We start from the raw sequence: 12,299 nt of genomic DNA on the forward strand, positions 1-12,299 counted from the left end.
ACTGTACTGGCAGAAAGCTGGCAGCCTGATTTCTATCAGCTGGAGCCACTGTATGTTGCTGCAGAGATTCTCAGATATTTATGGTGGTCTCCAGTGATGAAGAAGCCAGGACTGGGGAGGAACATAAGTGTTTTCAAGCCATCCTTGGAACACCCCTGGACTGAAATTTAGCTGAAGAATTGCAGCCCCTTTCTACTCGGAAGCATCCTCTGGTAGGAGGATGAAACAATACCACTTCACAAAAGTGTACTTAAGGCAACATTTCTGAAGATTTGAAAACAATTTTCCTCCTAAAATTATTGTTTAAAAGATAGAAGATAGGTTTCTGATGTCTGTGTACTGGCACAATAATCTTCTCCATACTCAGTAGTTAGGACAAGCGAAAATAGAGAGCTATCAGCCCCAAAACTATCAGGCCCAAAATAGTTTCAATAGGAGCAAGGCTGGCTCTTGTTGGCATTGAAAATCTAGGTGTGTAGATACTTATCCATGAAGTTTACAATTTACTTCTGGAGAAATTTCTCCAGAACTAAATGTGCAACACAAACCTTCTCATAACTAAATCTAAATGATTTTTAGATCTCTAAGAGGAATTCTTTTAAAAGAACTAAAAATTGTACGCTTGCTCTTTCACTGTGTGTTAAATAAAAAAAATCATAAGTGCCTTTCATATTTTTTTAAAACTGGTAGAGAATAATAATTAATTGAAACCCAGAAGGGCCAGCAGACTCACAACCAATAAATGCTTTCCTTAGGGGTTTTCTCATCATGTAAATAAGTAAAATCATGTAAATCTACCACATAAAACAGTCCATCTGTAAAGATACACCTCTGCAAAATTTGATCTGGTGTTCACATATTCCTTCATACATGTATAATTTATGAAGGAATATGTGAACAATACAAATAAAGCAGAATTTAGCTTTGTTATTCAAGGTAGCATCATTCACATTGGGAATACCTTCTAGCGGAACATAATTCTCTGAACTTCACAGTCCACCCATCTGCAAGGGTTTTTTAGGGCCACTGAATAATATCTGTGTTTACAGAAACACACAGAAGACTCATGTATTAAATACAATATGTATCCATCAATTATATATAAAGATAACATTTCATTTTTAATAATGGAGAGAGTCTTAATCTAACACTTGAATTTTATCATTACAGGTCTTATTATTTGTGATATAACAATTATGATACTTATTCCTTCAGCTGGCCAAATTTTCTTCAGGAATTACACTAAAATTAAGAAGAAAAAGAAACTTCTATAGTACTTCTGGGCCTTTATTATTTTTGGGCTGTCCTCACAATTCATTTTTTAATGCTTAACTGAGACGTGACTATGCTGAAATCCCAGGAGCAGTAGTGCTCAAGCTAGCAGCAGAGTGTGACTCTGCACAGTGATTTCAAACCACAGGTTATGTTGGACAAAGGCAACCCAGCTCAGGCAGCACTGTGGTTTTCCTGATGAGCTGCCTCACCTCGGACTCTGTCCACACACACCGGCACTGCACCTCACAACCTCACTCAGAAAATTACACTGTCTCCCAAGCAGCGCTTCTTAACACCACAGCAGCCTTCCCTAGGCTCTGAACATCCATTGCTCTTTCCATCACCATCAGCTTCCTGTAATTTGAACTCTTAAAATAGACTCCACAGGGAAGGCCTGGTGGTTTTTTATTATTTTTAAATACTGGAAGTATTTTTGAATGTCACAGCAAGCCTTACCTCCAGTCATCTTTGTTCAGATTAGCCAAGATGTTCATCTCTTCTTCCTGCATGAGTTTATAAGCAGCACTTACATGATGATTTTCAAGAACAGAGCGATCATTGTACAGTATAGCGACATCTGACCTGGTGTGGGCAAAAAGAGGCAGATTTTGTGATAGTGTTCTGATGATGGCACTGGGAAAGGTAGGACGGTGAATTCTCTATGACAAATGTTGACTATATATACATATATAGAGATAGATATAAGAAACTATATTTATTTGTTTCTACTGTATCAAATACTGATAATTTTTCCATTTTAAAAGCATTAAAATTATCATTGTGCCATTGTATACAGTGTTTGTGGGAAAGTCATATTTTAAAACGTGTGATGTTTTATTGATGTGACCTAACTTGGCAAAAACTGTTTAGATCCTTGAGCTTCTTTTCTGTAGGTAGGATCGCAGAGCATCAGAAATGCTCTAATTAGGCTACAAGAGTACTCTTCCATGATACAACTGTTTAAAATGCAATGTGTTCACCAACAGCAAGGCTCCACACATAGCATGACTATTAAGAAGTTACTCCCCCCGCTCTGAGAGATGTACTTTGGCCTATGCTACTCATTATCAGAAGATGCTGTAAATAATTAAGTATTTAAAAGTTTCAATTTCATATGTTTTAAACAGACACCGTCTTTTCTCAGAAACACAAAGAAACCTTGCCGCTCATTGCAGTGGGATGGCAGAGATGCTAAGCTGCTATTTGGAGGAACTCAAGTGCTTCCTAAAGACAGACTTGTACTTTAGCACATGTAACAACATCCTTTCCTGCTTAATCAAAGACTAATGTACAATTCCAAAATTACACCAAGACATTCACAAATTTTGATGTGGTGTGGATTTATCATCCTTTGCTTCAAACATTGTCAATTCTTAGGGAATTTGCTCCCCCAAGACCTGATCTGACCTGCTAGGCAATCTCAGGAGTCACCTCTCTGCTACAATTCTATTCTGATAAAACTACTCCTGAATATTTCAATTTGGTCCAGTGGCAAGTCTGCACTAGAAGAAAGGTGTGTTGATTTAGCAGTGCAGCTTACTCTGACATAAATAAGCTGAATTCAACCTCTTGTTCTGTTGAGCAACAATATATATTATCATGTATGGTACCAAGGAATCTAAATAATTAAAATGGGATTGGAAACCTTATTTAGAGGAAACAAACCATAGCCAGCCTAAATAATCTATATGTTTACATCCATAATCCAACTAAAATCATCAGAAAATCTGTGTTATGCCAATCACATATGTTTATGAGGCACACTTTGATCAACATAGCTACTTATGACTAGGTTTAAGCAGTGCTGAGATTTGCTACAATTTTGGCAGCCATTCCATCAGTTTTCCTCAGGCAAAAGACACTTGGAATCACAGTCTGAGATGCCACATCAGGGACAAGTTACACAAGGAGAGAAGAATGTGTTATATCACATAACAAATACCTGCTTGCAAGTATGCCTGAGTAAAATTCAAAGGCTATCAGCTTAATTAGTTTTCCACTCTTGCAGTGTTTCACAGTAAAATATTAAGGACAAAAATAGGAAACTAATATAAACTTGGAACTACTAACTGAAGTTTATTTTTAGCCAGACTATGCTGACGGAGAAAATAATTGTGTCCTATTTCAGCTGCAAATCCAGCAATTTTCATTATTGAAAGCCACATCTTGGAGAAAAACTATATCATAGATTTAATTTAAATGTAGTCGTTGGGCAATTGATCCATATAAGTGAGTGTGAGGATGCTTGTTTTCAAAGTAATAACATTCCTGGCACTGAGCTGTTTTGTTAGAATATGCCAGTGTTATGCTGATTATTTTCCTAAAGAGCAGCTAAAGCAAACTCCTCAGCTGAGGATACTAAAATCAACTTATAGCTTAGTGTAAGAGAAGATAAGATGGTTTGTACTGGATTGAGTATCAGATGTACCATTTTTCACTCAGTAAGAGATTGGTCAGGGATTTTCCTTTGATGAGATGAAAATATTTTAAGGGAAAGAACCATATGCTGTTGTACAGGAACAGCAGCTGGAATGACATGCTGCACCTGCAGGAGAACACTAGCTAGCCTTTCAAACCAGATTCCTCCCTAGAATTCTTTTTCATATCTTCTGCAGTTGCTTTCAAAACATGCTAGGAGATGGCTCATGGTAGGTATTTCTAAAGCTGTACTTGAAAGTTTCTCCCTCTGCACCAGGACCCTCTAAGGTTTTACACAAAGTGAAACAAAATGTAAGCATATTGCTCTAAGTGATGAAGCATTTTTATGGGGGTACAGTAGAAGAAGTTTTTGAGTCAGTAGTAGCAGGATTTAAGTGAACAAATGAAATAATTTGACGTGGGGGGGTTTCAAGTCCATGTTCTGCATGTTCTGAACCTTTTCAAATTTTCTCTCGACATATCAGCTCCAAAATGGAATTATTTCAGACGTTATGGAGCTACCTTATTATTTTCCCCAGCTTTTGATCATGTGACTGATCCCATTAACTGGCCAGAAGTCGAGGACTGACCTGGCCACTTCCTGGTTTTATCAGTAAGAGTTATGAAACATTTCAGCAATGATCTGAATTAACTGCAAGCCACATCACTTACCTTGTCTGAATATGAAAATTGTTTGTGGTCCCAGTATGTTCATAGTCATGGACGGCAGCTGCAAAGATCATTGCTAAAATTTCCAGTTCTGTGAGCCAGTGCTGGTAAATGAAAAACAAATCACAGTCACGTTTTTGATAATATCTTAACTCAGATTAAAACCCACAGTACTGAAAATGTTTTGCATTACCTTCCTCTTGCCTTACTCCAGATAACTATATAACCATAACACTTCAGTACTATACAATAAAATATGTCCCTGTATTTATAATTTCTCTGAGACACCAAGTTAACATCCCTATGGTCACTAGCTAAGTAAATATTGGCAGCCAAAAATATAAGAAGTTATCAAAAGAATTACACAGTTCACTTTGCAACTGCTTTGAGTATCTAATCTGTTAGCCCACACATGGCACTTTCCAAATTACAGTATATTAATCTTAAAAAAACCTTATATGATGTTTAGGTTATAATTTGTCTTTTAGTAAATTCTATATACAGTTAATTATAAATTGAAGGTACAAAATTAGAATTATCTATGTTTTACCAGTGTACAGAGCACTAAAATTAGGCCCATGGGAGATTTTTCTGTTCTAAATTTTATCGTACTTTGTACTGATGGAAAAAAAGAAAAAGTGCATAAGGCCAGTATACAGTTACACAGAACAAAAGGTAATGTAGGTCACGTATACAAAATAATGCAGACTCCAGAGTTTTGAATCCTTTTATAACTCTTGCTAAATGAGGCTGTTCTGTATTGCTCAGTTTGTAAAATAACCTCTGTTATCTTCTTTCAAGTTCTACTTCTTGAATGACAAAAAGTCCTTGAGGAGAAAATTTACACCATCCAAAGATGGGGGCAGAAAAATCATATGATAATTAACCCCCACAGTCATAGGACTGATTAAGTCAAATGCTAGTCAAGCATTTCCACACATATTTCAGATGGTTTTGGTGTACAAGTAAGCTATACTAAAGGATCAAAGAATGATCTCAACTTTATGCACCTGCATATGCACATACGTGGATATATAAATGGATATGAAATGTATAAACTGCCAGATGTAGTAAGAGTTGCCAATGGCAGCTCTTCTTTCAAAGAAGAAGAAAGGAAAGAGTCAAGATTCATATTAGCAATATGAGAATATTTTAATAGGCCATTCAGTGACAAAATAGGGCTGCTGAGGAACAAGTACTGGCTGTTGGTGCAGCAGTATCGGTTTAAAAAGGTCACAGACAGAGGAATGAGAATGTACTGTAAGCAGTTCTAAAAATGGAAACAACGACCTTCATCACATTGTGTGTCACAAGAAACCAGGCCATGACCAGTCCTGGCTCTCACAATGTTTTCAACATACCGAATAGAATAGAAACACAGAAAACATAATGAAAGCTAAACATGAACTTTGCTTTAAGATGCCTTTTCAAAGGTCAGCTTTTGTAGCAAATAAAATAGTTTCTAGACAATGCATTCATAAGCAGAAGAACATTCCTCACAGACAGTATCTATGGGCTACACAAAGACTTCACACATTCATAGAGAAGAGCAAGTATTCTACACGCAGTAGTATAGTCAAAACTGAGATCAGTAATCAAATCAGAGAACCAGAGAACTACTTTAGCTAAAGGATTTCTAAGGAAGTAGGAAAAAACTCCTACAGAGAGAGTTAATAAGTGTGTTTCTGAAAGGGAGAGGGAAAACCGAGTACCTGGGGGTCTGCAAGATTGAGAAGAGGTGAAACCTGCTTCCCTCCTGAAAGATACTATGTCTTGTTGGTTTCATAGCTAATATAAATTATGTCTTCCATGGAAGTATTATGTATTGCTTATATGTGAATTGATACATTTCAACTTACAAGTTCTGTTTGAAACTTTTTTTTACAATGATGGATTAAGAACTGAGTAAGAAATGGAGTCTCACAGTGCACTTATTGGCAGTAAAGACATTCTTTCCTTTACTTTGAGCAATACAGGTACGTGGGAGGAGAAAAGGGATGGTGGGAAGATGATCGATGACTCAAAAGTTCTTCACAAGATGTATTCCCTGAGACTCAGATTCCTAAATCTTTATAAAGATGGAAACTTCATAAATGCAAGCTTGAGTTATACATTTCAGTTGCATCATCTGGGATTTAATCTCTTGGGAAGGTTAATAGACTGTCTGCCATCTGTGATACCTAATATTCTAACACATTGATCCAAGGTGGCTGGATCTTCTTTCTTAAATAGGCAGCAACTTCTGAAAAATATAATGATTGTTTTATTTCTTTAACAGCAGCTCTGAATATGTCTTATTCTTCACCAGAATCTCTCTAGAGGCTTGTGGAGAAGCATGAGCTCTGACCAGCCAAATTTTTTTGGCAAATGTAGAAATGTTTTCCAGGTTCCTATAAAAGGTACAAAACATATGACCTCAACAACAGACATTGTGCAAAAGATTTCCTAAACCCCAGCTTTTGGACATGTTTGCTGCAGTACGTGTTTCAGAAATAAACAAGGAAGAAATCAACTCTGCAGGATCTGGAGTCAGTACCAGGTCCTTAAGAGACAATGAAAGCACACAAACCTCAAATTGCAAACCAGTCTACAAAAAAACTCCAAAAAACTCCACAGGATTTTGATCTAGAATTGCACCAGATTTACTCTAATCCAGATATTTATTAGAAATACAGAAGAGTTTAAAAAAAGCATTACAGTGAACGTGCTCTGAAGACTGCTGGCTTGAGAAGCAAACTCCAAATTGTTATTGAGTAGGGTACTGGAGGGTTAACCAGGCAACAGGGGAGGAGAAAAAACAAACAAACAAAAAAAACACAGCGAGTTAAATAGAACATTTTCATGATACTGATGCTTTTTCAAAATGCAAGTGACATTTGGGAGAGAAATACTTTGCAAGCTGCAGAATTACTAGGCCCTCTTTCAAACACTGATTTCCATAAATGTTCCTTCTGCCTGGCAAGTACATCTGTTTGAAGGCACTCTTGACTAAGTGGTGTCCTAGTTAGATTTCGTTCCAAGAACTTTCCAGTATCAAAGCACCACAGAATCATAGAATGGTTAGGGTTAGAAGAGACCTAGTTCCAATCCCCCCTGCCACAGGCAGAGAAATATCACAATTCAATATCCTAATTTGGCAATTAAAATGTGAATTAAACCTGGACTAATTTTATATGTTGCAGTGTTGCAACATTAATAAGATTTTGCAGAAGTAAAATCTAAACTTTTTTGAAAATAGTTCTTCAAATCACATTTTTTAGAAGGGTAAGATGCTAATACCATAATATTCATTCTAGAAAGGCCTTTCTCACACTCATGTGCACCCAATGAAATAGCAGATATTCAAATATGAAACAGATTCCTTTATTCAGTGTTTAGTTATACACAAAGTGGTTTAATCAATGGCTAAATGTCCCAGGATTACTAGGACAGCTCTGGAAGTTGGAGCTTTCTTCTGGCATCACAAGAAAAATCTGAATGTTATTGGTTTTTTTGAAGGGCAAAGGGACACAGATACAATGGACCAGAGGGATGTTTATAATAAAACAAAAGGATTTTCCTCCTGGTAAGTTCAAGTTACTGATCCGGGTGTATACCTGCAACAAAGACACGGCTCACATCACTTAACTCTTGCAAGTTAATTTAATGTCTTCAAGAATTTTCTTTTACTAAAATATTATTTTGATAGGTAAATATTGAATACAACGACTTTGGTTTGGACTCTTCTTGGCAAGAGCTGTCTAGCCTCTGCTTCATCCTGATATGGAAGTGCTTTCTCAAGAAATCCTCTCAATCTGAAAAAGAATCTTGGCTGGTGAAGACTTCAGGCTTCACTTTAGTAGTATTAGAGTTAAAATAAGCTTTAAACACTTACAAGCAAAATACTTCCTTCAAACATTAGAATAAAAATGTGCAATGCCTGGAGCCTTTCCTTGCCCACCCTGAAGCCAAGGGCATTTTAATGAGAAAGGCTTAAGATAAGTGCTTGACTATCATTTATTGTGTATATATAGGAGCAAAAACATCCAGAGTCAGCTCTAAATTTTTCCTTTCCAAAGTCTTCCGGAATTGTTTGACAGCTCTGCAAACAGAAATCACACACTATTTCCTCCCAGCTGTTTCATTTGTTGTTTGCTTTTTGGTTCACTGGGTTTTTTTAAAACAGCTGTATTCACAGTGATGACAAATTATCAAAAAGCCATTGACAGCAATGCCCGTTTTCTTTCAGTCAATATTTACTTTTGCCTAGCAGGCTGATAGGAGAATTCTATTGCTGGCATTAAATTTAAGATAAGTGTCTAGAAATAAAAATGCTTGCACGGATTCATTTCAGTTCCCAAACTAATAATTAAAAATATTGTGATGTTTCAAGGCAAATGCGATAGCCTGCCTACTATAGGCACATAGAGCATGCAAGAGCAGTGCTAAAGAAGGTTAAGAACTGAAAGAAGAAGCAGTTTCAGAGTTTAATGCCAGGCTGGATGGGGTCTTGGGCAGCCTGGTCTGGAGGAAGGTGTCCTTGCCTATGGCAGGGTGGTTGGAACTGTCTTTAAGGGCCCTTCCAACCCAAGCCATCCCATTATGTATTTCTAAGCCTGCACTGATTCAGTACATCTTTCGACAGCCAGGACCTCTGCAGATACTAAAGCTTCCTTGCCTGATCACACCTCCCATGCTCTGATGTGAAAGTAAAAAATTCTCACCTGCCCACTCCTGCAAATCTAGCTCATTAAATATGATCCAAAATACCTAAATCCAGGCAATGAAAAGCTGCCTCTTTCCCTCTGCATTGAGAGAAGTTCAGCCTGGAAGAGCTGTTAAAATGAAATAAAGTTCACTGCCTGAACAGCAGTTCTTGAATCGCTTGCTGCAAAATTTCCAACTGAGCTTTTTCCTTTAGAAAAGAAACATGTACACATTTATTCAAAACAGCAGAGTCTGAGAAAAGAAGTAAATTGAGCTTCACAATGCTCCTTACCATGATGCCAGTGTGAATCATTATGTAATGCACAGTTTGAGTAACGTCAGCTGCATGGATCAAATTGTGATAGGGATTTTTGTATTTGCTGTAACCAACTTCAAGAGCTTCAGCAAAAGAAATAAGATTGGGAACAGGTATCTACAGACAAGAAAAGATTAAAATAATCGTTTTTTTTCCTGCGACAGCTCCAAAGTCAAGCATGCAATTAACGAATCACAAATAATATACCATGAGTTCTGGTGGGCAAACAATAAAAGAAAAATTTAAAATGTAAAGGTCTGATATCATACATGCATCAGTGAGTTTCCTCAGAGTTTCTGTAGATGTTTTATCTCTCTACATACACCATGCACAAGACACTGCAGAGCGATCAACCAAATGGTTTTCAAGGCACGTCTGTCTACACCAGGGATGCAGAGTATAATAGAGGCATGCACCTATAATACAGGCATGACAGATAGTCTAACAAGAGGATTATCTCCTTTTCTTCACCAGTTTTACCTTGCTTGAGACAAGGTTTGCTTTAATGTCATAGTATGACTTTCCTTCCTCCAGGCACTGCGTGAAGTACGGGTACTATCTGGTCCCACTGATTTTTGCATTGCACTGGTTTTGGCAGGGGCAGAGTTAATTTCCTTCGTAGTAGCTGGTATGGGTCAATGTTTTGGATTTGTGCTGTAAACAGAGCTGATAACTCCAGGATGTTTTAGGCACTGCTGAGCAGCGACTGCAGAGTCCAGGCCTTTCCTGCCCCGATCCCTCCCACCCCTGGGTAGCCCTGGGTGCACCAGAAGCTGGGAAGGGCACCAGAAGCTGGGAAGGGCACCAGAAGCTGGGAAGGGCACCAGAAGCTGGCCCTGCTGCCCCAGGGGACAAGGCTGCCTGCGGCCCCAGGGGCAGCGACCCCGCGCTGGGGGAGCCCGGCCGGGCCCTGTGCCCGGGGACTGCCGGGGCAGCGCTGGGCTGCTGCTGGGCAACTGCTTCCCTTGGCAGCCTTTCTTCTGGGCTTTGGGCTCCCTCTGAAATGAATATTCATTTCTATATTATTGTTATCGCCATCGTTATTAAACTGTACATCCCTCAACCCACAAGTTTTCTCACTTTTACGCCTCCAATTCTCATTCCCCCATCCTTCTGGGGAGAGGAGTGAGCAGGGAAGTGGCTGTGTGGTGCTTACTTTGCCACTTGGGGATAAATCACTTTACCCATTTAATGACATTACATGTACCTTAATAATTTTTTTGTTATTTAAAAGCCTTGCAACATAAACAATGGGACCAAGAATGGGCTTAAGCCCACTCTGACAGTAGCATTGTGTACTTCATGTCGGTGTTATAATGGTAGCCCTGGCGTGGTTCTGACTTCAAGCAAATGAAGCCTGTTGGAAAAAGCTGGGTTGCCAGACTAAAATTAAAATATTCAAGAAACTTCAGGGTGAGACAGCCTCTTCAAAAGGAACACAGAGTTTTTGCAGCAAAGAGATTTTGAAACTATAAGAAAACTTTCATTTGGTAAGAATACATTTATCATTTTGATCCATTTTCTTATTTCATCCGTTCAAAGCTGGCTATAAGGACTCCATATTGTATTGCAATACCCTACAAACACCTTGGAAATGCAATTTTTCTCTTTATATATCCCCCAGGTTGTTTAGGAGAGGAAGGTTCAGATGAAGCCCCTGCACAACGGTGAACAACAAACCATGATTCTGACCATAAAAACTGTATTTAAGACTAACTATGGTTTTCTGCCTTTTTTTAATAATTTTTGGTCTATAAAGATAGGACACTGGTTCAGACTTGCTGAGTAAATAGTCTGTATACATAATCTATTTATGTAACACAAATGACATGCCAAGGGTCTACATAGCTTTCCATTCTTTGGGTTGCAGAAAAATTCTCATGTTCTGGGTGAAGTTTAATTTGGTAGAACTATTGGCAGTTTACATTATTTCATTTACCATATTCTTTGAAATTCTACACTGCATTGTACAATTTAAAAAAAAATCAATGCTGGTTTTCTTTTATTTTAAATTTGACATGCATATTTTTGCATACATATTTTTATTTGTGGGTTGTTCCTGACCTTGAAACGGCTCAAAAGGTCATATCGGGTTAACAGCTCGTACATCATAAACTTCAGACTGTGCTCTCCACTTGCTTCATTAAGGGCAAATACGTCAAAAGACCACTTATCAACATCCTGTAGATGAGGGAAAAAGAAAAGGAAAAAAAAAAAAAAAAAAAAAAAACACAAACAAAACAACAAACATTTACATTTCCATCCATTTGGTGAGTAATTAGAGGGAAGAGGGAGAGTTTGGTGGTTTTATTATCCAACTCTTTCAAATTCTTAATGTAGATAACACATTAATGGCTACTTCAATATTAATGAAGAAAAGAATTGCGTCAGTTATGAATAAACACTTGCAACATGACCGAGGCCACTCAGCATGCTTTGAATCAAAGGTCTTAATCTTTCAAGTTTAACTTTCTCTGTACAAATTGTCTATACAATCTTATGGAGCTATTCTGAATACCACCCTTCAAATAAGCGATTATGCAGTGTCATTAACACTGATGTCATTAAACATAAAGCAATTTGGGAACAGTATAATTGTTTGGTTTTCAGGGGAAAAGTTGAGGTACTTCATTCTCAAGAAATACCAGTTTTTAATTGCATTCATAGACAAAGGAACTCAGCTTACTATAAAAGATTATCTTTTGGCTGAACTAGAGTAATACCTTAAATTTACAGCAAATACTGTACTTGTTCCATAAGCTTCAGCTTCTTTTGTTAGCTCTATCCCAGTGCTATCTCCTTTTTCTTTCCTAAAAAGGAAACAAATGCTGCTGTCTGAGACACTGATTGTGGTACCACTGGGAGCTGATAAAACTGTCTCACATTTTTATAAGAACTTCTATACAAATTTCATTCTATTGCTCTAATAGGATCT

At 37.7% G+C, this 12,299-nt stretch overlaps 1 protein-coding gene across 10 annotated transcripts in view; it reads right to left on the reverse strand.

The window, feature by feature from the left end:
• Window positions 1-12,299, reverse strand: part of PDE1A (phosphodiesterase 1A) — a 201,923-nt gene that overhangs the window by 35,549 nt on the left and 154,075 nt on the right. For all 10 annotated transcript variants that reach the window (XR_005701796.2, XM_040070509.1, XM_040070517.1 and 7 more), the window contains 4 exons: window positions 11,429-11,545; window positions 9,341-9,481; window positions 4,366-4,466; window positions 1,732-1,857 (listed from right to left, as the gene is read on the reverse strand). Coding sequence is in view for 9 of the 10 variants with exons in the window: in XM_040070509.1 (XP_039926443.1) it covers window positions 1,732-1,857; window positions 4,366-4,466; window positions 9,341-9,481; window positions 11,429-11,545 (485 nt within the window). In the remaining variant the exon portion in view is untranslated. The remainder of the gene's footprint in view (window positions 1-1,731; window positions 1,858-4,365; window positions 4,467-9,340; window positions 9,482-11,428; window positions 11,546-12,299) is intronic.

The sequence above is a fragment of the Hirundo rustica genome, chromosome 7 (genome assembly GCF_015227805.2).
Source record: "Hirundo rustica isolate bHirRus1 chromosome 7, bHirRus1.pri.v3, whole genome shotgun sequence".
NCBI classification, from domain to species: Eukaryota; Metazoa; Chordata; class Aves; order Passeriformes; family Hirundinidae; genus Hirundo; species Hirundo rustica.